This window comes from Canis lupus, chromosome 1 (assembly GCF_003254725.2).
Source record: "Canis lupus dingo isolate Sandy chromosome 1, ASM325472v2, whole genome shotgun sequence".
Classification (NCBI taxonomy): Eukaryota; Metazoa; Chordata; class Mammalia; order Carnivora; family Canidae; genus Canis; species Canis lupus.
Window position 1 is genome coordinate 24,889,333 of NC_064243.1, and position 22,561 is coordinate 24,911,893.

The following is a 22,561-nucleotide window of genomic DNA, read 5'->3' on the forward strand; positions in this document are numbered from 1 at the left end:
ATTATATCCCTTTTAAATTTTTTTTAGTAGTCGCCCTAGAGTTGCATGACACATCTATAACTTATCCAAGTCCACTTTCAAATAACACCATATCAGTTTTCAGGTAGTGAAAGTATTTTATGATAACAAAACAATCCTAATTCCTCCCTCCAGTCTTTTGTATCATTATTGTCATTGATTTCACTTACATATGAATACATATAATTGAATACATTGCTGCTATTACTATCTTGAATAGATTTTTTTAGATCAACTAAAACAAGAAGTTTTTATTTTACCTTTACTTATTCCTTTTCTGATAAATTCTTTTTTTATGTAGGGAGTTTCACAAGGTAGAGAATTCTAGGCTGATGGGCTTTTTCTCTTAATACATTAATTATTTCGCTCCACTCTGTTCTTATTTGCATAATTTCTGAGAAGAAATTGACATAATTCTTATTTCTGCTTCTTTCTAGGTAAGGTACTTTACCCTTCTCTCTGGCTTCTCTGTCTTTGTTTTTCTCAAGTTAAATATGATATACCTACATGTAGCTTTTTTGCAGCTCGATGGTTTTTGAGCTTCCTGGATCTGTGTTTGATGTCTGACGTTAATTTAGGGGAAAATCTCAGTCATTATGGCTTCAAATACTTCTTCTGTTCTTTTCTCTTTCTCCTCCTTCTGGTATTCCCATTATGTGTATGCTACGCCTTTTGTCATTGTCCCAGAGTCTTTGGATATTCTAATTTTTTTTCAGTCTTTTTTCCTCTTTGCTTTTCAGTTTTGGAAGTAGCTAGTGTCATATCAATCTCAGCTGTATCCAGTTTACTAATGCACTCATCAAGTGCATTCTGCATTTCTATTAGTCTTTTTTTATCTTTAGCATTTTTTGATATTTTATTAGAATTTTATCCTCTGCTCACATTATCTATTCGTTCTTGCATGTTGTCTATTTTTTCCATTAAACTCCTTAGCATATTATATATAATATATACATAGATTTTGAATATATAAAAATAATATACATAATATATACATATATTTATTTCTTTAAGTTCCCATATCTGACTTTGGTCCTGATGCTTCTTCAGTCTCTTCAAACTGTGTTTTGTGCCTTTTAGTGTGCTTTGTAATTTTTTGTTCAAAGGTACACATGATGTAGTGAATAAAAGGAACTATAGTAAATAGGCCTTTAGTAACATAGTAGTAGGGTGTTGGGGGAGGGGGAAACATTCTATAGTTTTGTGATTAGGTCTCAGTCCTTTGGTGAGCTTGTGCCCCTGTGAACTTCACCAACACTTATAAGTATTTTTTTCACTTCTTAGTTGTGACCACATAGCTAGAGGATGCTGGAATTAGGCAAAAGGTATTTCCCTTTCTCTAGGTAGGGTAGAGAAAACCCCAATAGGCTAGGCTCTGGCAAAATAGTTTCTTCAGAGGGCTGGCCTTGTTAAGAAGAACAGAGTGCTTTGGTGTTTTTAAAAATGGTTAATTTTCTCTTTCCTCTTAATGAAGTAAGAGGGAATTTTTCTTCAATATTCGCAGACCTCTTGGAGGTGAAAGTCACCAAAGCATCGAGCCCACTGTGACTGGGTCTGAGACTACTTTCCCTATAAATGGATTTATAAATAGAAGTTAAAATATCTGAGTGTGGGTAAAAGGGAAGTGGAGGATTCCATGATAGTAGAGTGTTTTCACCTGGAAAACAAGTAGATTAATAGTGTTATTAAAAGAAATGCATAATCACATGGAGAAGCCGGTTTTGAGGGAAATTATGATGCTTTTGGTTTGTAGCACAATAAGACTGATAGTACTTCTTTCCCCCCCTAATATCAAGAATGATTTAGCTATGTGTATTTAAACAAAACAAATCACTTCCTATCCCCAAACTCAGATAGATGGTCCCAGACACAGCTTTCTATTAGAGACACCAAATGGTGATTCCAGTCAACATATCCCATTAGAGCCTCTTGGCTATTGTTCTTGGCATTGGCAGTTTCCACTGGCCACTATTTCCAACAGTGGTTAGCATGAGTTTCCATAGCAGCAGCTTCCAATAACCACCCATATTGTCACAGGTCCTAACCAGTGGCAACACCTTCCAGCAGATCTTCCTGCTGGTGAACACTGCTCCAAGTGATTGCCAGTGGCTCCTGGCTTCCATTGCCTTGGAATCCCACTAAAATCTAAAAAGTTAAATTTTAAAGGACTGGAATCCCAAAAAACTAAAAAAAAAAAAAAAAAAATCAAAAAAAATCTGGTTTCCCTCAGTGGCTACTGGGACTTTCAGCATCATTCCTCAGGGCCAGCTCTCAACAGGCTTCCTATTAAGCTGTTAGGGGTAGTTATAATGCCACACTGGGGATCCCTGGGTGGCGCAGCGGTTTGGCGCCTGCCTTTGGCCCAGGGCGCGATCCTGGAGACCTGGGATCGAATCCCACGTCGGGCTCCCTGCATGGAGCCTGCTTCTCCCTCTGCCTGTGTCTCTGCCTCTCTCTCTCTCTCTCTCTCTCTCTGTGTGTGACTATATGAATAAATAATAAAATCTTAAAAAAAAATGCCACACTGTTCTTTCAAAGTTCTTTGTATCTCTAATGGCTCCTCTATATACCTCTGGTAGAAGAATCCCACAGATGGAGAGGCTGGGCTTTTGGCTTGAAAGGCTGGTGCATGTTTTCTTATTGTGGGGTCCTCTATGTTAGCTGAACAATCTGTGTTCTTAGAAGGTCACAATACAATCATACCATGTTTGGAATAGTGTGACACAAAGACTACCACAACGGATCGTAGAAAATTGGCAAAGACTCATACGGAAAACAATGAAAGCCACCAAAATTGAATGAGTGAACTAAGAGAGTGTATAACAGCACTCGGAATGCTGTTTCTGCTGCTTTTCTCACTTTCTTTGCTAGTTACTGAGGCAGAACACATGAACTGACTTTCCTAGAACTCCAGCAAAGCTTCTCTCTTCCCTAGAAGGTTACCTCCTGAAGGTCACACCATAAAGCCCGTACCTTCATCCCAAAGTCCATGGAACTACAGTGTCCAGTTCATGCCCCACATGCATCCCTTCTCCTACCACATCTCCACATTAAGGGATCTATGCAAACACCATCCTGGAACTTGCCCCAGAACTTTTAGAGTTTCTTTTCTTTTCTTTTTTTTATATATTTTTATTTATTTATTCATGAGAGATAGAGAGAGAGGTAGAGACATAGGCAGAGGGAGAAGCAGGCTCCATGCAGGGAGCCTGATGTGGGACTCGATCCCAGGACTCTGGGACCATGCCCCGAGCCCAAAGTAGACGCTCAACAGCTGAGCCACCCAGGTGTCCCCTTTTAGAGTTTCTTAACATAAGTATGCAAACTTGCCTAGCAACCCTAGAGTTAAAAATTATGAATGATATGAAATAATCGTCACATTGGGATTCATCAGCTCAAATTATGGGTAAAGTTTAAAAATCAACAAATAAATAAAACGCAAAAAACAAAAAGCAGTCATGTTGTAGACACATTTTCCTTAACCCTTGGATTTAATGTCATTTTCAGGACTTCATAATGCATTACTAGAAAGAGTATAAGAAATACTAACCACAGATCAGAAAAATTTAGCTAGAGAGGATTTCAGTCTGGGAAAAAGAAAAAAAAAAAACAGAGTTGTGTTTTTCATTTTAAAACAATCCTCTGAAATGATATAAATGAACATTTTAAAAATATGAAAAGAATAAGTTTATCTTTTATTATTTTCAGTGTTAAGGGTTTTCATTTTAAAGGACTTCAATCGCAAACAGAATAAATCAGTATAAACTGGATTGAGAAACTATTAGTGAATGAAACGTATAAATTAAAATTTTTTCATGAGTAATTAAATTCAAAATTTTGACCCCAATTTATCAATTCAAATTACTCTACTGTGGGCAGCCCTGGTGGCTCAGCAGTTCAGCACCGCCTTCGGCCCAGGGCATGATCCTGGAGACCAGGGATAAGTCCCACGTTGGCTCCCTGCATGGAGCCTGCTTCTCCCTCTGCCTGTGTCTCTGCCTCTCTGTCTCTCTCTCTGTGTCTCTCATTAATAAATAAATAAAATCTTAAACAAAAATTACTGAATTTTAGATTATATATGGTTTTGTGTTAAATTTGTCTGTTTCCTAAATTCTAACATTTTGTGTAGCACCTATCACATCAGCATTTAGATTTGGATACTTCATGTGTTCTGTATATTATTTTCATGATGATGATGATTGACTAGAAGTCACTTGAGACTTTTAGAAACACCTTGTTTCTCAACCAATTAGATTCAGGGTATTATTATTCCCTTTGTCTTTATTACATCTTAGACTAAATATTTCATTACTGTAGTATTTATTTTATAGCCCAGCTTTCTGGGAAAGGACTCTGAGACCTTTAAGTGCTTTAAAGCCTGGTTTCTTGTATGAAACTGAGTCGATGAAGAGTAACGATTTAAAAAAAATAGACTTGGTTTGAAATTTTTGTTTATTCATGTATGAGTAAAACTTACTGAAAGTATTACCTCCTCCTCTCTTCTTTTGGTTTCTTCTGCTCTGCCCCAGGATGCTTCATGAACTGGTATCTCCAGTTTTTTGGTTTTGTTTGTTTTAATTAGGTAAGGGTGGTGTGGATAAGAGTAGTTTTTGTTTTTCATAAAACAGTATTTTATATCCATTTGCCTGCCTCTATCCTATTGAACTGTACATATACATAATGTAAAGTGTTGGTAACTCTTATTGTTAAAGTGGAACTTACATAGTGAGGTGTTACTTTCCACATGGGACTCTAGATACCTTAGAATCTTGTCCTCTTAGATTAAATGATGTTTATTGAGTTTCACTAAATATACATCAAATATATAGTTTCATGATTTCTGTTCATCAGTTTCATTCTGGAATTATGTTTTAAGGAATAAGCCTGCTGATAAGCTAATAAAAAAATAAATGTTGGAAGAGATCAACTTGGTCCTCTGAGATTTAAATTGAAAATTGGTGCTAGTCCCTTTGATGTTAAAAGAAAAATCCAATGCCTCCCTAAAATATTTGTGCATTTTGGAGAACTTTCTTCTTCTAGCTATGAGTTTCTACCCCCATTAAATTCTCAACCTCATTTTTCATACATGATGCCATAATAGTGTGCAGTGAAGCATGTTATATGAACTGTGCTATTTTTCAGAAGCTTATCATCTGAAATATTAAAAATAAGTTAATGTTTTTCCTGTTTATAAAGTAATAATTATTCTTTGTAAACAATGTTGAAAATCTAGAATACTATAAAGGTGGAAAAATAACTCTCAGATAATCCTTTTTAATGTTTTGACAATATTCCTTTAAAAAGGTGCTTGAATTTATTTACTTAATTTTTAGATCAATTAAAATTGAAATACACATCAATAAATATAACAAATGTTCTCATGCCCTCCTCTGAAGTAAAAATTATTTTGAATTCTATCACCATTAATTAGTGGTTGCCTATTCTTAAATGTCATATAGATGAAATCATACAGTGTATATACTTTTGTATCTGGCTTCTTTCATTCAGCATAATGTTAGTGATTCTTTTTGTATTGATGTATATTATTCCACTGTATAAATATTCTACATTCTATCCATTTTCTTGTTGATATACATTTGAGTTCTTTTAAGTTTTGGGATGGATAGAACTGCTTTGAGGATTTTGTTTATGTATTTTGTTCATTTCTCTTGGATCTATACTTAAGAGTGAAAGTTTACTGTGTCATAGGTAGCTATATATTTGGCTTAGGTAGATACTGACATACAATCTTTCAGTTATTATATTGGCCTAAGTTACATACACTAACTGTGCTGACAAAAATTGTTAGAATTAAAAAAAAATAAAAAAAAATTGTTAGAATTTGTTGAACTATTCCAAGTCTTCATATGCTTTATATTCTTGAGATATAAATTCTAACTAATCAATAATATTTCTTATTAACTCAACACTTCTTCCTCTTTTTTCATTATGGTTAAACATCTGATATAGAAGATGGGTCTTCATGTTGATGTCTTTGGAAGCTATATCTGGATTTGGAATCTGACTTAGTATTTTAAAGATAGATATATTTTACACTGTTTATTCTTAGTCTTGGCAACAGTCTATATAATTGGTATGATTCATGAGGTAAAGAATAGTTATTAAAAACTTACAAAGGAGAATCTTCATGATTTCATTTATGGCATGGGAGAATGAGGTATGAAAATACACTGATGTGTATGAATATATGTGACTTCACTAAAGGCTATGCATGTGTTGCACATGCTCCTAGGCACAGGGCTAATAAAGGAATAGTGGCTTGAATAGCTAAGCCATTTATTTATTTGTTGAATAGTTCATTAAATCCAAAATCATGAAAACCTCAAACACGTTTTGGCATATTCTCTATTTTTTAGTAAGGAGATGAAAGATTTATTTTATTTTATTTTTTGAAAGATTTATTTTAAAAACCTTTTCTTAATTATAAAATAATGCATATTCATTTCTGAGAATTTGGAAAAATACAGAAGACTATTTTGAAAAAATGTAAAATTACTTTAAGCTAACCATCATGTGATGAATACCATAAATTTAAAGCTTTGTTTATTTTAAAAGTCATCTTGGAATTATGTCTGGGATTGGTACAGATTGCGCTTAGTGCTTCTGAGGCACTGTAAAATGTGTAGAGTACCAAAAATCTGATACTAAAATCATCAGAGAGCTTATGTATGATGAATACTTTCTCTGTCATTCTCAGGTCACCAATTATGTGTGTTTCTGTAACTATCAAAATGAACTAGAAATTTAAGGACAGTTAATGGTCTTAATGCACTGAAGTTCTTATCCTTCTAGAGGCTCAATTTGTCCAAACTTTAATAGGAATCTTTTAAATTTGCCTCCTGAACTTTTTTTTTTTTAAAGATTTTTTTTGTTCATTTATTCATGAGATACACAGAGAGAGGGAGAGAGAGAGACACACACAGGCAGAGGGAGAAGCAGGCTCCATGCAGGGAGCCTGATGTGGGACTCGATTCCGGGACTTCAGGATCATGCTGTGGACCAAAGACAGACGCTAAACCACTGAGCCACCCAAGCATTCCCCTCCTGAACCTTTTTGATAGGTCTTAACTGTCCTTGTTAACTTCATTATTATACAATATGAAAGGTTGTCCCTGAATAAATGTATTTATTTTACACATTCCTTGTGCTAGGCCTCAATAAACCATTCTCCAAGAAACCTTAGTTTCTTTTAGTGGAAAATAGTATTTCAAGAGCACATAGGAATGCTTATTCTCTTGAGTTGTCATTGTATCTAAGCCTTTTCACTGAGAAGATATAGGAAAAAATTTATGCGTGTGTTAAGAGATAAAATACATTATAAGTTACGCTGATATTTTTAATTCGAATTCAGAAATACAGAATTTAACTTCTTTTATATCTGTATTTGTGACCTCCTCAGTAGGAATCCTAGTACTCATGAACACTAGTGATAGAATATCCATAATGGCTCGCCTGCTTTATCTATATTATACACCCAACAGTCTCCAAATTATAATACCACCACCATGAAAGCAGTTAAGTATTTGAGGGGAGGCATCTGCTATGTCCATTCTCCTCCACCCTATATGGTTGCATTCTACACTGTCAGAACATACTGTATAACCACTGTACACTATATGTTCTCCTCTTTAACCTTCATAATCTTAGTCCTAAAGATAAACTATACTTAATGCTTATATACTAGTTTTTATATTAATATCTCTCAGACATTTTTGTTTTCTAAGATTTTTCTCTAATAGAGTTTTTCAGAAAGGGCCCATAGGAACAATATGCTGAAATTCATACATGTTTTATTTTTATTGTATTTATATATATATATTTTAAAGAGAGGATAAGAGCAGGGGAGGAGCAGAGGGAGAGGGAAAGAAGCCTAAGCAGGTTCCATACCCAGATGTGGGGCTCATCTCACAACCTTGAGATCATGACCTGAGCTGAAATTGAGTCAACTAATTGAGTAAGTGACTCAGGCACCCCAATTCTTGCATGTTTTTGGCAGTTTCTCTGTGTCTTTTATTTTTGAATGTCCGTTCTGGAGGATAAAAATTCTTTAATTCACATTTTCTTTTTAATTTTTATTTATTTATGATAGTCACACATAGAGAGAGAGAGGCAGAGACACAGGCAGAGGGAGAAGCAGGCTCCATTCACCGGGACCCCGACGTGGGATTCGATCCAGGGTCTCCCGGATCGCGCCCTGGGCCAAAGGCAGGCACCAAACCGCTGTGCCACCCAGGGATCCCTAATTCACATTTTCTTTCTTTGAGTATCCTAAATGTTAATCCAGTATTTTGGTTTAAAGTGTTGCATGCATGCGTGCATGCATAAATAAATATGTTACTGTCAAAAAGTCTGATGATGAGTTAATTTTCTTTTACTTAAGAGATTCATGTTCTTTGCCTAGATGTTCTGATGGTTTTTCCTTTTTCTTTCTATTTCAGTAATTTTACTAGAATATGTCTTGGTGTTGGTAGATTTTATCAGGTATGTGGTATGTTCTTTCAATATGTGCTTTCAAATTACTTTTTATTTCAGTAAAGTTTTCTTGATTTATTTCTTGTCTTCTTCTCTAGGACCTCCTACTATCCATATGTTAGATTTTCTTTGCCTATCTATGTATTTATCAATTTTTCTAGAAACATTATCATACTTTTTTTTTTTTTTTAAATTTCCCTCCTCCTTACCATCTATTCTTCTTAAGGAATTTCTGGTTGTTCACTCTTTTGTTCCTTCTTGTTTGATATCTTTCTTTAATTTCCAATTCTTTTCTGGGTTTTATCAACATATTTCTAAGTTTTACTAACTGTGATTTGTGTTGCTATTTTGTGTCATTAGTTGTTTCCTTTTTATTATTTATGTCTACTCTCATTTTCTTAATGTTCTTTTGAAATAATATAATTTTTATGTGTTTTCTGGGCATGTATTTATGACATGCTTTTGTTTCTGCTTTTTATTATTTTCATATAATAATATTGTATGGGATTTAGCTTTGATAATTTTGTTTTCCTTTCTTTTACGTGAAATTAGTTTTCTTGAACTTTGTTCAGTAAGGACACTTGGTTTGGACAGCTTTTTGAACTTCACAGAGATCTTTTATTATTTTCATGTGGTTTTATAAATATGGCAGTTTACCTCCTCAGATTTTGAACCTTTGTTTCTCTCGTTTTTACCTAGGCCTTCTCATTCAATGTCTCTGTTGTCTCTGACCTGCTCAATTTTTATTTCATTCCCACAAGCATGGAGTCCTCTCCCGTGGGAGAGAGCTCTTTTGTTAAGATTTATTTGGGCAGAACCCCTGCCCTCAGATTGGTCTCCTATACTTCACTGTTGGCTATTTTGGAGTTCTCTTCTTCTCAGAAGCATCAGATATCCTATCACATCTGTTTGTTCCCACACATATGCTGACACAGTGCACGTCTTATGTGGTTGATGATTTTCTCGTCCTAACATTTTGAGATTGAAGGGATGCCTTACTACCTAGTTTTGTTATAAATATTGCTCATGGGATTTTGATTTTGCAATATAGTTACTCTGTTTTTATGTGGAAAATTGAAGTCTAAAATCTATGCCTCTGTTTGTATTTCAATCTTCCCAGAATTCTCAAATTCCTTTTAAAACACTCAGGCTCATTTACCATGGCTCTTCATCTTTGCATCTAGGAGTATATTGACAGAAAGACTATGTGGATTAGACAATGTACTCTGTGTGTATGTGTGTGTGTGTGTGTGTGTGTGTATGTATGTGGGTTTATTTGGGGAAGTGGGGTATAGCTGCTGACAGTGTTACCATATACTTATATGGAAATATCCTAAAAGTCCAATGTTTTGACCAAAAATACTTTGCACATTTTGAACACGGCAAGTTTTCCCTTTGGTTTGTGGCATCGGCACTGTTGGTAGAACTAGTGTTTATTTTCAGATGTAATTTTGTCTTTTGGAATGACACTGGCATTACAACACTGCTGATTACCCTGTGATGGGTTAGTTTGTCTGCAACTATGCCCCCCCTAAAATCCACAGCTATACTGATCTGGAGAAAACTGTGCTTTTAGCTGTCTTTGGAATATTTTTGTTTGCCACTTACTTCAATTCACGTTTTGGTAGAGGCCTGGATAGATTCCAGAATCATTTCTAGGCTTCTTGAACAATTTCATTTTGTCACTTACCAACTACTTGGTAAACTATTGATCTTGAAATCTGATAGTCAAAAGCTTGGGGCAATGGAGGAATTGCTTTTAACTTAAGATAAATTTCTATTAATGTTAATAGAAATTATGCTCCTTTTCTACTTAGACCATCACCTATTTGTGATTGGTTATCATGGCAACTGAAAACAGAACTATGCAAAAATGCAACTTATTAGATGGTTCCATTTAAATGCAGATTTTAAAATTTGCAGATTTAACAGTAAGATTATTGAAGTTCAGAAATAGATCTATAGTAGAGTATACAAACTCAAAAAATAGTTAAAACCTTTACTATGTAGAACAGAGAGTATTTTGTGATGGGAAAGTTTGTAAATTAAATGCCTACAATGGCCAGTGAGGTATTAAATGTAAACAAGATCAAATGTAACCAATAGGGATTATGGAGATTTAAGTTACCTAGAGAGAACTGAACCTAAGGATCTATAAAGTACTGTGAAGTTAACAAAAAATGTCTGTACACAAACACATACACAGACACATATATACTGTGTCTATATACACACTATGTATGCCTGTAAGTTTGTGACACTTAATTCAGCGTGAAATAGGTTTATGGAAAATTCTATTGACCTGATTAACCAATTCATCAGCAGATATGATAACAGATTTAGAAAATTACAGATAACTTGTTTTAAGACAAAAGCTTCCCATATATATTCAAGAAAACTCAGAAATGTTTAGAAAAGTGAATATCCACATTTTTTTATAGAAAAAATATATACTTTATTTTCAACTAGAAAGGTGCAAACATGTAACTTTTGGTCACATTCTCAACAAGTAAACTGTCCAAAAAACAGTCATAGTCAAAGTAGAAACAAATGCTTCCAGGTGGAAAAACTGATCAGCTATACAGAGCCACTCATGTTTTAACAAAGGCAATTTGTTCATTAAAGTGAGGCTACCACATTTCCAACTGACAAATCAGACTCCCAAGGACATCATTACCTCATATTCAGCAAACAATCTGTTTTGATGGACTGTCATTCTGAGCAGAATTTCCATTTGAATATCCATTTCATGCTTTGAATTATCAGACAAGCTTTACGTCCTACCTATGGTGTTCAGAATTGAGGCTAACATTTGAAATATCAAAGCATTAAAAACAAAAAGGCACAAACAACTTTAAATTAACTTAGATAACTGTACAAATATATATATATGTGTATATATATATATACACACGCACACACGCACACACACACACAATATTTACAGTATCAATAAAAAAAAAGTTCTGGCTTATTACAGGCAAATTAGCTTGCCACAAGCTGTCCAGTCTAATAGACAGGATTCTGATTCCTGAACAGTATCATTCAAATCAGAATGTCAGAGCTGAATCTGCTGTTCTGACTTAAAAAGAACTTGACCCAGCCTCATGAAGAAGGCTGGAGAACACACATCCTAGCTGTCGCTGGAGCTGCAGGTAGGTCAGTGAGCATGCTAAAATTCTCCTTCCCATTTACACTCCAAAGAGGAGGCACATTCTACTTTAGGATGACAATCCTTTCTACAGGTGCTCTCCCACTGTTCCTAAAGTCACACCTTGTTATACTCTGGTGCTATGTGCTAACGCAGTCCCACTGTCAAGTCTTACTTTCTTCAAACCAGTGTCTAGGTTGATAGACTATTTGAAGGTCACATGGCACAATATTTTGAATTTGGCGGCACTTTTTCTTTCCCCCAGTTAGAAAAACAGATTTAAAGTAACTTGTACTACTGAAATCATGTTTACACAAAAAAATGAGATGTGAATCAGTTCAAGTTATAGCCTCATGAGTTAATGCCTCTCACACTCTGGCTTTATGCCATGTCTCCATACATCTTCCTGTAGTACAGTGACTCAAAGATGTCATTGTCTCCAGGACAGTTATAATGGCAGGCACAGGTCTTGATGAACATCATATTCTTCTTCATGACCTCTCCGTCAGGGCACTTGAACTCTACAGGAAGCGTGGTGGTTCTGTGGGGAGTGCAGCAACGGCCATCTGTGCATACTCCACAGAACTTAGCCCGGTATGTCTTCACGCTGGTACAACCAGAAAGCTCAAACTTGACAGGCTTGGCGATTTTGGGGGTACGGATGCACTTTTTGCCCTTCTAAGGAAGACAAAGCAGAAGAAAAAAAAAAAAATCAATGGCTCTATCAGGGGAGTGGCTTTCTTCAAGTTCTGTGTGTTTTAGTCTTAGGTTGTCTGACTTTTGTTTATATTTTGAGGAGTGGAAGTTTGAGTCTCATTTGCCAGTCTTCCAAAAATAGACATAGCCTCTCTTGGGATGTCTGGAATTAACAGTGTGGAGAATTTCATAGTGGAAAGCTGGTGGTTCCTATTACACAACATCTCATTCCAGCAAAACAGCTCAATGGTTAGATATTTTTGGAGACAAAACGTCTCTAATAACAAGGGTGGTGAGACCCAACTTTGGTCCTATTCATTATCATTCCAAGAAAATCAGTTAACGAGAGCAGAAAATGTACCTTAATGTTCTCTTCCAGGTCAGCTTCACAAGGCCTGACCATGCAGAGGCGGCTCTGCTTCTCCAGCCTGCAGAAGGCGTTGTCATTGGTAACGCGGGTGGAGATGCCCATCCCACAGGTCTTGGAACAGGCACTCCACTCTGTGGTCTGGACCAGGCAGTTGGCCCGAATCATAGTTGGGTCTGGGCCAAACGTGTCTTCCAGTCGGTAAGCTGTGGGAGCAGAGCACACAAACACTAAGTAAGACGCCAGGATAAGACATTTCCTCGTTCCCTTGGCAAAGCGAGGAGTCAGCCCCCGGGAGGGAGGCTCACAACACCGACTTAGAGGAAGATTCAACCCACCGGCCAGGGCAGGGCCAACCACCGTGTGATCCTTGGGCTCGTCGCACACCCACTCCTCGCAGCATTTCCCGGGCAGCTTGACCCTCCGCGGGAAGGGGCAGTCGGGGCTGGGCAAGCGGACGTCCATGCTGCACAGGGGCACGCAGCCCACCGCCCCGTCCAGGCAGGTGCACTGGTACTTGCAGCTGCTCTGGAAGGACTCTCCGCTCCGGTACACAGTTCCTCCGAAGACGCAGGGGGCCCCGTCTTTAGCTGAAGGAGAGGAAGGGGACAAGGGGGTACGCAAGGGTCAGGCATCGGTAGCAGCAGGAGGCGAGTCGGGGACGCGCGGGGCGCAGGGCTCCCGGGGGGGGGGGGGGGGGGCGGGATCACCAGCGCAGGCCGCAGCTCTTACCCGTGCACACGCCGATCTTGCGGTTGGCCGGGGAGCCGAAGTCGCAAAAGAGGCCCTTGTGCGGGTCGCAGGGGTCGCGCTCCGTGCACAGCTCGCCCAGCTGCTTGGCGCACACACGGCAGCAGCCGCAGCCGTCCAGCACGAGACTGACGCCGGCCGGGCACCTCGGCGCCGGCGCGGCCGCACACGGGCACTGGCCGCCGCAGTCCTGGCCGGCCGCAGGCTGCGGGGAGGAGGCGGCGGTCAGCGGGCTCCCCCCACCCGGCGCCCCGGGCCCTGCCCCGCACCCCCCCGCCCTGCGCGCACGCCTCCGCCCCGGCCGCCGCGGGGCTCCCGGCTTACCCGGCCGCAGAGGGCGAGCAGGAGCAGGAAGGCGCCGCGGACTGGGCCCAGGCCGGCTGCAGACATGGTGGGCGCTGCGGGAGGAGCGGGGCGGCCGGGAGGGCGGCGCGGAGGGCGATGCGGAGGGCGCGGAGGGCGGCGCGGAGGGCGCGGAGGGCGCGGAGGGCAGCGCGGAGGGCGCGGAGGGCGCGGCGGGCCGGCGCTGGGTCGCGGGCTCGGGCCGGGGAGGTGGGGGCCCGGGCTTTCGGAGCCGAGGTCTGGGAGCGGTCGCTCGGGCGGCTGCCGTCGTGGAGAGGCGGTCGGTCGCGGGGACGGAGGTGCGCTGGCGGCCTCCTCTCTGCGGGAAGAGTTGTTGTGTGAGGCCGAGGCGGGCGGCCCGCGGCATTTATACGCTCCGGGCGGCCCCGGCTCTCCAATGAGCTGAATGGAGTCCTACACAAACAGGGACATTCCTTGCATTCCTCCCCACCTTCCTGCCTCATCAACTCACACCGGATTGATCCTGACCCCTTGACACTCCGCATTCTTCCCGTCTGAAAAAGCTGGCACACTGCAGCTCACCGCCCCCCCGCCCCCCCCAAAGAGGCTCAGTATTTCCAGCACCAAATAGGATTTTTTTTTTCCCCTCTTGCCTCTTCGCACCACTCCTGACTTACATCATTGATGAACACATCAATTACTACTATTTGTTATACACTCACTTTTCTTTCTTTCAATATTTTATTTATTCATTCATGAGAGAGAGAGAGGGAGAGAGAGAGACAGGCTGATGCGGGACTCGATCCTGCGACCCTGCGATCATGCCCTGGGACGAAGGCAGACACTCCACCCCTGAGCCACCCAGGTGCCCCTCACTTCTGTTTCTAATAGTTGTACCCGCCCTACCCACTGACTTACATGTTTTTTAAGAGGTAGGTATCCTAAGAGGCTAACAGCAAGGATTCCTAAAAAATTCGGAAGGGTTTCCTTTTTATTTTTTTGTACTATTTTAATTTCGGAGGCTGTCTTTGAAACTCATCAGAGAGCAGAAAAGTAGTTGCTTTTAACCAGCTGAAATCCCCAAGAAGTCTACCTGCAAATCTTACATTCCATGTTGGAGAGGTAGGAATTTGATTCTTTCTCACTTGACATAACGGTTTGGATGCCTCATGCCTGGACAAGAAAGAGAACAAAGCCAGGGGTCAAGTCAAGAGTATGGATGCAGTTTTTGCGGGTGGGTGGGGGTGTGTGTTCCAGCACACTTGCTCTGTTTTCTCTTAATATAGGTAACAGTTTTATTGTTGGGAATATAGGGATCTTGGGGTTTACTTGGGGTGTTCTAAATACAGTTTGGGTCTTTGAGAAATGAGTGATTTTTCAAAATACTAAAACCTGTAATCTTTGAATGTGGATTGGACTTGGTTTGTCTCACAGTAAAAAAAAAGCCTGATAATTAAGCAAGAACAGTGTACCCTTTTATTTCTGGTTATAAATTAAGAGTGTCAGTGAATAATACAGTTTAGTAATAACTCTTCACACTGCTATGAATAGTGATTGTGACTTCTTACTGTCCAAGGAGCCTGCGGCCTAAGTGGAGTGAGATCAGGTCAAGGAAACAACAGGTTTTATTCTCTCTGCTTGTGCACAGATGTCAAATATGGCCAATAAGTCTAAGCACATTTCCATTTCTTAATATTGCCAGTTAGCTGCACTAAGTACTTAATTAATTAGCCATGCTTCCACTTAGAATCTACTGTTTAACTGCTTTGTTTTTTTGTTAATGTTTCCAGTTACCATTTTGTGTAAAGTGAGTGATTCCAGAGCTGGGCCATTTTCTTGTATTGTGATGCCACATCATTTGACACATGTTACCAGTGACAAACTCATTTCAGTTGTTGATTTAAGATAAACATGCCTGTGTCTGATGCAAAGAAGAGCATTCAGAAACAACCCTATAGATTTATAATTTGAAAACAGCCTATGTTTAAACAGTTTAAACAGCCGCATTTTTTTTACACGTTTCAATTCGCTCTATTGAAAAAGAAAAGAGCCAAGAAGAAAAGAAAACACTCCAACTTCAGCATAGACCACATCATCTGTACACAATTACCTCCCTAAGCAGTCCACATGTTACACAGTGAACTTGCCTGTCAACAGTGTGAGTGGCCAGCAGGGAGGGGGGTGGCTCTGAAGCTCAGGAAGAATTTTCAACATTGTTATTTAATGTTCTTTCCAAGCATTCCTCAAAGAGAAGAGGCCTAAAATTTCCTATTTAAGGACGGAACATTCCACGTTATGTTCATAGCCACATGTATATTAAAGGCAACTGGGCCCCCAGCTTTTTCTTCCCTCATGGATGATTTTAAAAGTCCAAAATATGTGGGAAGCCACAGTGAAATCTTTCAAGACCTAAACCCTGAATTATGTCTACCACTAATGGTTGGGAAGGTGTGGTAGAGGGGGAAGGGTAGGGATGTGAAGCTGGAGCCTCACCTAAGATGGGATGTGGGCTAGGTGGTCATCTCTAGTGGCTTGCAAGGGTGAGGTCGATGGGAGAATGGTTGGGAAGTTTCGAATGCTCTGGAGAGCCTGAGAACCACCACCAATAGCCTCACATATGTACAGCAAAGTGGAGACTTTCATTCATGGAAGGGATAAATTGCTGGACCACGTGACCTGGTTTATATTCTTAGAGCTGCCATTCACAAATCTTAGGGAAGTAAGAGCCATATTTCCAAGCTGACATTATGAAAATGTTGATGATACTTTATTTCGTAGGATTTAATGATGATTAATTGGATTAAAATTCTTAGGGAGTTGTTGCCCCCCCCCATCTTTTTTGATTTTCTTTTTCTCTACATGTATAGTATGCATACTACATTCTTCTAGGTTTTTAAAAATAACAAGACATATCATAAAAAGAACTTGGTTTTACTATAAAATTCACATGGTACCTCAAAGTCTAAAAAAGCCAATTGTTAGCTCCAAATGGATGGTTTTGATATTGGCTAAGAGAAAATACTTGTACTGATATATACAGAACATGGAATCTCAGCATAGAAAAAGAGGTGTGCATTATACAGTTAGGGTGAGGCTTTATGATCAAAAGTCCTTTGAAGAGTTTAAAATAAAAGATTATTATTAAGAAAGTGAAAGAAAGAGAGACATAGAGAGAGACACAGAGAGACAGAGAAGAGAAGACACCCAAGGCATTCACAGACTCAAAATATGTTCATATTGTATTATGGGGACCTTCAAGTGCCAGGAAACTCAAAGGGAAAGGCTGACACTCCATCCTTAACTCATGCCATGGGATCTGAATTCTTGTACTATTATAAATGACTCAGCAAATGTTTGTGTGCACCTGGGCGGTAGTGGGAATAGTGGCTTCTTATAATTTTGTCCACCTCTGACTTCTCCCAGCGCTTGCGACTGACAGCAGGTTCGAACTGGGAGAAAAAGGTCTTTGAATTTGTGTGCAAAATGGTTAAGATGCACTAATTTTGTCTTGTAAGCAAGTGTTTATCTAGCAAATGCTTTTTAGAGAGTTTTTTTTTTTTTTTTTTTAAATGAGGAATTCATTAAGCTGGCCACTGAGTCCTGTTTACAGAGCTATATAAGGTACGTGTGTGTCTACTCAGGCATCACTTGTACAGGTCGTTTGGTTAAGTCTTATAAGATGTTCAGCTGTGTATGTACTACATTCCTTCTCTTAGGTTTTTTGTTGTTTTTCCCTATTAAAAAGATAGTTATTTGATCAGGTATCAGACATAGAGAAAACCTGGCAGGACTACAGGAAAGTGGCCAGACTTTGGAGTGTTTGTGTACTTAAAGAAGGAATCTTGCACATTTTCAGCTTTCGGTCATAGACATTTTCTTATAAGAGCAAGTAGGCGTCTGTGCCAGCCCTGAAAACGGAAATCAGAGCTCCCAGGGAAACATAACAGAGGAATGTGACTCAGTGCCAAGACCCATACGCAATACATACACTGAGCTGTCAGATTTATAGGAAATCTGGCCATATAAGTGTATCTGGACAGTGAGCAGTTTGTTGTTATGGTGGGTTGGGAGTGGGCTTCAGATGTGTCTAGCATGCCTCAAATTCAATCAAGTAAATGAATTCCACCCCTAAAAATGATATGCCAGCTTTTTGGGGAAAAAAATATAATAAATACCATCATAAAATCTTCAGGGACTCTGGCTTAGTTTACCTTGTCTTATATTTGCTTAAGATGAAGGTTAGAGAGAGGGCGTACTCCGTGGGAGTTCAGAGGTGGGAAAGAAGTGCAGATGTTTACTATCTAAATTACATTAATTTCCTCCCTGCTCTTGCCTCCTTATAATTAGTTCTCTGACTTTCTTGGGATATTATGTGATACAAAGGTGTTTGTCAGAAAGTAGTCAAGGCTGTTCCATGTGGTCTGGGTTTATGTTTGCCTGTTCATTTACTTACTTGTAGAAGCAGTTGATCGCTAGAGTGAGAAAGCAAAGGAATTTTTTTAATGGCATTTTCTTCAGTTTATTACTTGTCTCATGTATTTTATTAGTTTAATTACAATCCTGTGCTGCCTCTAGTCTGCTCGCATTGATCTGAGGTGGTGCTGGAAAACATGGATGCTACTATAGGTAGAGATGGGTCTCTAACACTTTTCCTGACATATTAGCAACTTAGATTTACTAGCTTAACAACAAGTCTTTACAGCACTTTGTTTGATCATCTTAGATGGGAAGAGTTTCTTTGGTGATACTTAAAGTGATAAGAGAGAAGGAAAAAGAAGGCTGATAACCGTCTGTCAAATGTGTGGTTTGGGGAAACCAAATCAATAGTTTGAAGAGGAATAGAGAATCAAGACTAGATGACTTATTTCAAAGAATAGGAGTAAAGGATAAATATTTTGAAAGGACGACTATAAAATCGACGTGATGTGAATGTGTCCCCAGAGATTCTGCCGATGTATGGGGAGGTGGAGCAAACTAAGACAGGCACCGTCAGCTCACCCCTTGAAATGTGTTCCCACCTCCTACCAACAGGCCTGAGCCCCTTCTCACAACTCCAGGGCTCCCTGGAGTGTGGCGTGTTTTTTTTTTTTTTTAATATTTATTTATTCAAGTAATCTCTATACCCAACATGGGTGATACTTCATAAAGAAAACGGGTTTTTAAATAAATTTATTTTTTATTGGTGTTCAATTTGCCAACATACAGAATAACACCCAGTGCTCATCCCGTCAAATGCCCACCTCAGTTTTTGTCTTATGTGCTTACATGTCATCTGTATGGAAGAATTATCACAGTATATTTCTCTTTTAATCATAGTTTTCAGGATACATAAAATGAAATTCTGTACTTAGCTTATTTTAGTCATATGATGGCATCTGCTTCCTTCATTTGCATGTTATCATTTTTATTCCATTTTTTTTCATGGAAGAAGAGACGTTCAAAGAGTCCTTTCTTCAATGAAAAGCATGTAAGCTACCCCGAATCCTTAGGTAAAAATACAATGTGTGAATACTAAAGAAAGAACAAAATGTCTATTGGTGCCTGTGTTCATGTTTTCTTTAGATTATTTCTTTCTCAGAAACCGAGATAGTGGGACACCTGGGTGGCTCAGTGGTTGAGCATCTGCCCTTGGCTCAGGGTGTGATCCCAGGGTCTTGGGATCGAGTCCTGCATCAGGCTCCTTGCAGGGAGCCTGCTTCTCCCTCTGCCTATGTCTCTGCCTCTCTCTGTGCGTCTCTCATGAATAAATAAAATCGTTAAGGAAAAAAAAAAAGAAACCAAGATAGTATTCTTTTGCTTAACATAATGCCATAGACATTTTTACACTCAATATATATTTGAGTTGATATTTTTCTTTCATTTCATTTTGTACCATGAACTATGGCACAATGATATTGACAAGTGAGTTTTCAAATTAAATGGAAACTGGTAGCCAGTACATTCTAGAATGATGAAAACTAAGTTGTTCAAATTGTCCAAAGACTTTCTAAGATGTTTTCCTGTGTATGGCTTTTTAAATAACTATGCCTATAGGAATTATATATGAATATCTGAACACATGGATAAGGCTTTACCTCCCAAGTCAGAGCTTACACCACACATGTAGAAGAAAAGCACACTCTAAACTCTTGAAATCTTCAGATTTGAAGTCAAAGTGAACGAATGCATTGTTTGATTTAATGGTGGAATGTACAATTCTGATTTTGTCAGATCCATTTAACAGGAACGCTACTTAGAGCTTTGTCTGGGTGCCTGAAATGGATACGTGTATGGCTGTATCACCTTCCATTTATCCAGAGATGTGATGTTAAATTTAAAGAGCCTTCTAACATACAGCGTGTCCCTTGAGCTTCACAACAACTCTGTGAGGTATTGTTCTCCCATTTTGCAGGTGAGAAAAGTGAGGTCAAAGATGACTATGTGACATAACACAAGCTTGGTCAGAAGTGGAGCAGGGACATGTACATTTCAATTCAGTTCTTCTCAAGGGAACATCCTTGACTCTTCCAAACTCCGCTGCTTCTTTTTTTCATATTCTGTATATACAGGGGTCTCTGAACACTGCATGTTCTTAAGGGAGTTATCTCTAATTTTCCTCAAACTCTGAAATCACACACCCTAGAAAGCATATAAAATAAAACACTGTGGGTTAATTGGCAAAGTCAGGATTATGCTGTGATCTGAGATAAGCGTGAAGTAGAAAGGTAACAGTTATGGTCTGCATGGGCTTAGACAAAGGTTTTTTTTTTTTTTTTTTTTTTGACAGTTAAGATTTTTGTGATCTTGCTGTATAGACACCTGTGTAGTTTGTTATCTGCTGATGAACTGATATAGCTGAAAAAGGAAAAATGAACCAAGATGAGGGGTATGCTTTGGAAGGCTTAATATCGGGGTGTGTACCAGTGTGATATTAGCTTCAGCCCACAATGAAAATGTCTGTAACTCACTCAGTGCAATCTTGTTTAGACTGAGTCTCAGACCAACCACAGGCATCATGAAAGTCTTCTTGAAAAAAAAAAAAAAAAAGAAAGTCTTCTTGAATAATTGCATCATTCACTGATTAGTTACCCTTATGATTAAATGTCTCGATGGAGCCTCAGGCCATTGGCTTTGTTTTTGTTTGTTTGTTTGTTTGTTTGTTTTTTTAGGCCATTGGCTTTGAAGCAGTATCTACGCTACACATAGATTCTCTACAAGTATCCTTTAATAGACATGTTCCAGCAGACTGTTGACATAATGCTTATTCTGTGAACTGCATCTTGAGTGAAAATGGACTTTCCTTAAACTGAATACAGTTCATATTTAAGGCTTATGACTTTTCCCTTCTCTGCTTTCACAGTGAAATAATGTGATTTGAATCATGACTAATTTCATGTTGTTAATGGCATGAGATCTATGTCATAACTACACAGAGCAGCAGTTAAGAGTGTTATCTAGGACTGGAAGGTTTAGAACGAGAGACTTTTCTTATTGACCTGTGCATGTATGTGAAAATTAACAACTATAGGAAAAAGTTTCATGGAACCATAGACTTGCTAATGTCCCAAAATATTTCACTGTTAAGCTGTTTCTCGCATAGAGATGATGAAAGTTGATCTTGTCCAAATGAATTTTTTGTCGTGATTTTCATCATTTCTAACCGCTCTGTTTATTCTTCTTGCTCATGTGTTTAGCCCTGCCATTTCCATATATGGTTGATTCTTGAGACTCTGTTTGTTTTCAGCTCTGTAGGTGAGCAAACAAACTTCCGGTCTAGCTTCAGCTAGACTTTGAACCTATTTTACTTTGCAGTAGGGCTGGGCACTGCGACAGCCAAAGTATTCCCTGTTGGCTTTGACTACTTTCCAGGCAGGCATCTCCCTCCCCAGTCAAGCAGATTTTTCCCAGCTAGCTCCTGAAGGAGCTGCCGGGGCAAGGGGAGTCCACAGCATGGTGATGCCTCTTCTGCCTCTCTGATGTTCTCACCTCACTCAGCTGAAGCCTGGCCTAAACCTAAAGAGGGCTTAGGAACTCTTAACTCTTTTTATTTTTTAATAATAAATTTATTTTTTATTGGTGTTCAATTTGCCAACATACAGAACAACACCCAGTGCTCATCCAGTCAAGTGCCCCCCTCAGTGCCCATCACCCATTCACCCCAACTCTTAACTCTTATATTTCCAGGACGCTTAGGTGGCTCAGTGGCTGAGGGTCTGCCTTCTCTCAGAGCATGATCCTGGGGTCCCGGGATCAGGTCCCCCCAGGGAGCCTGCTTCTCCATCTGCCTGTGTCTCTGCCTCTCTTTCTGTGTCTCTCCTGAATAAATAAATGAAATCTTAAAAAAAAAAAAACAAAACAAAACAAAACAAAAAAAACTCCTATGTTTCTCATGCATCCCATCCAGCTTTTTAAGAAGGGAAAATGACTATGTCACATATGAAGGATAATCTGGAACCTACTTTGTTTACAATAAGTAGACTGTTAGACTGGGACACCTGGGTGGCTCAGTGGTTGAGCATTTGCTTTGGCTCAGGGCGTGATCCTGGAGTCCCTGGATTGAGTCCCACATCGGGCTCCCTGCAGGGAGCCTGCTTCTCCCTCTGCCTGTGTCTCGGCTTCACTGTGTCTCTGTGTCTCTCATGAATAAATAAAACAAAAATCTTAAAAAAAAAAAAAAAAAAAGCATACTGTTAGACTAATGTGAGGGCAGGTGACCCAAGGCAGCAACAATGTCCCAAATGCATTGACAGGTGCATTACCTGGCAGCCTTTAGAGAAGCACTGCCTAGGGTCACTTTGCTTGGG

General features: G+C 39.3%; 1 protein-coding gene and 1 pseudogene across 1 annotated transcript; one reads left to right on the forward strand and one right to left on the reverse strand.

The window, feature by feature from the left end:
- Window positions 1–10,941: 10,941 nt before the first annotated feature.
- On the reverse strand, window positions 10,942–13,880 carry CCN2 (cellular communication network factor 2). The gene is made up of 5 exons (XM_025422282.2): window positions 13,800–13,880; window positions 13,458–13,680; window positions 13,064–13,315; window positions 12,720–12,931; window positions 10,942–12,340 (listed from the first exon to the last, which is right to left on the reverse strand). Exons 1-5 carry the CDS (start codon window positions 13,863–13,865, stop codon window positions 12,044–12,046), a joined length of 1,050 nt encoding a protein of 349 aa, XP_025278067.1. The 5' UTR covers window positions 13,866–13,880; the 3' UTR covers window positions 10,942–12,043.
- LOC112644124 (tubulin alpha-1A chain-like) overlaps window positions 13,817–22,561 on the forward strand; it is a 166,792-nt pseudogene continuing 158,047 nt past the window's right edge.

Bases quoted from the DNA above. Each gene is read 5' to 3' on its own strand.
- CCN2 (XM_025422282.2), bottom strand. From the start codon at position 13,865: ATGTCTGCAGCCGGCCTGGGCCCAGTCCGCGGCGCCTTCCTGCTCCTG. The intron at 12,932-13,063 runs GTGGGTTGAATC...CTGCTCCCACAG, and splicing joins GGTTGGCCCTGCCCTGGCCG to CTTACCGACTGGAAGACACG. The intron at 12,341-12,719 runs GTACATTTTCTG...TGTCTTCCTTAG, and splicing joins ACCTGGAAGAGAACATTAAG to AAGGGCAAAAAGTGCATCCG.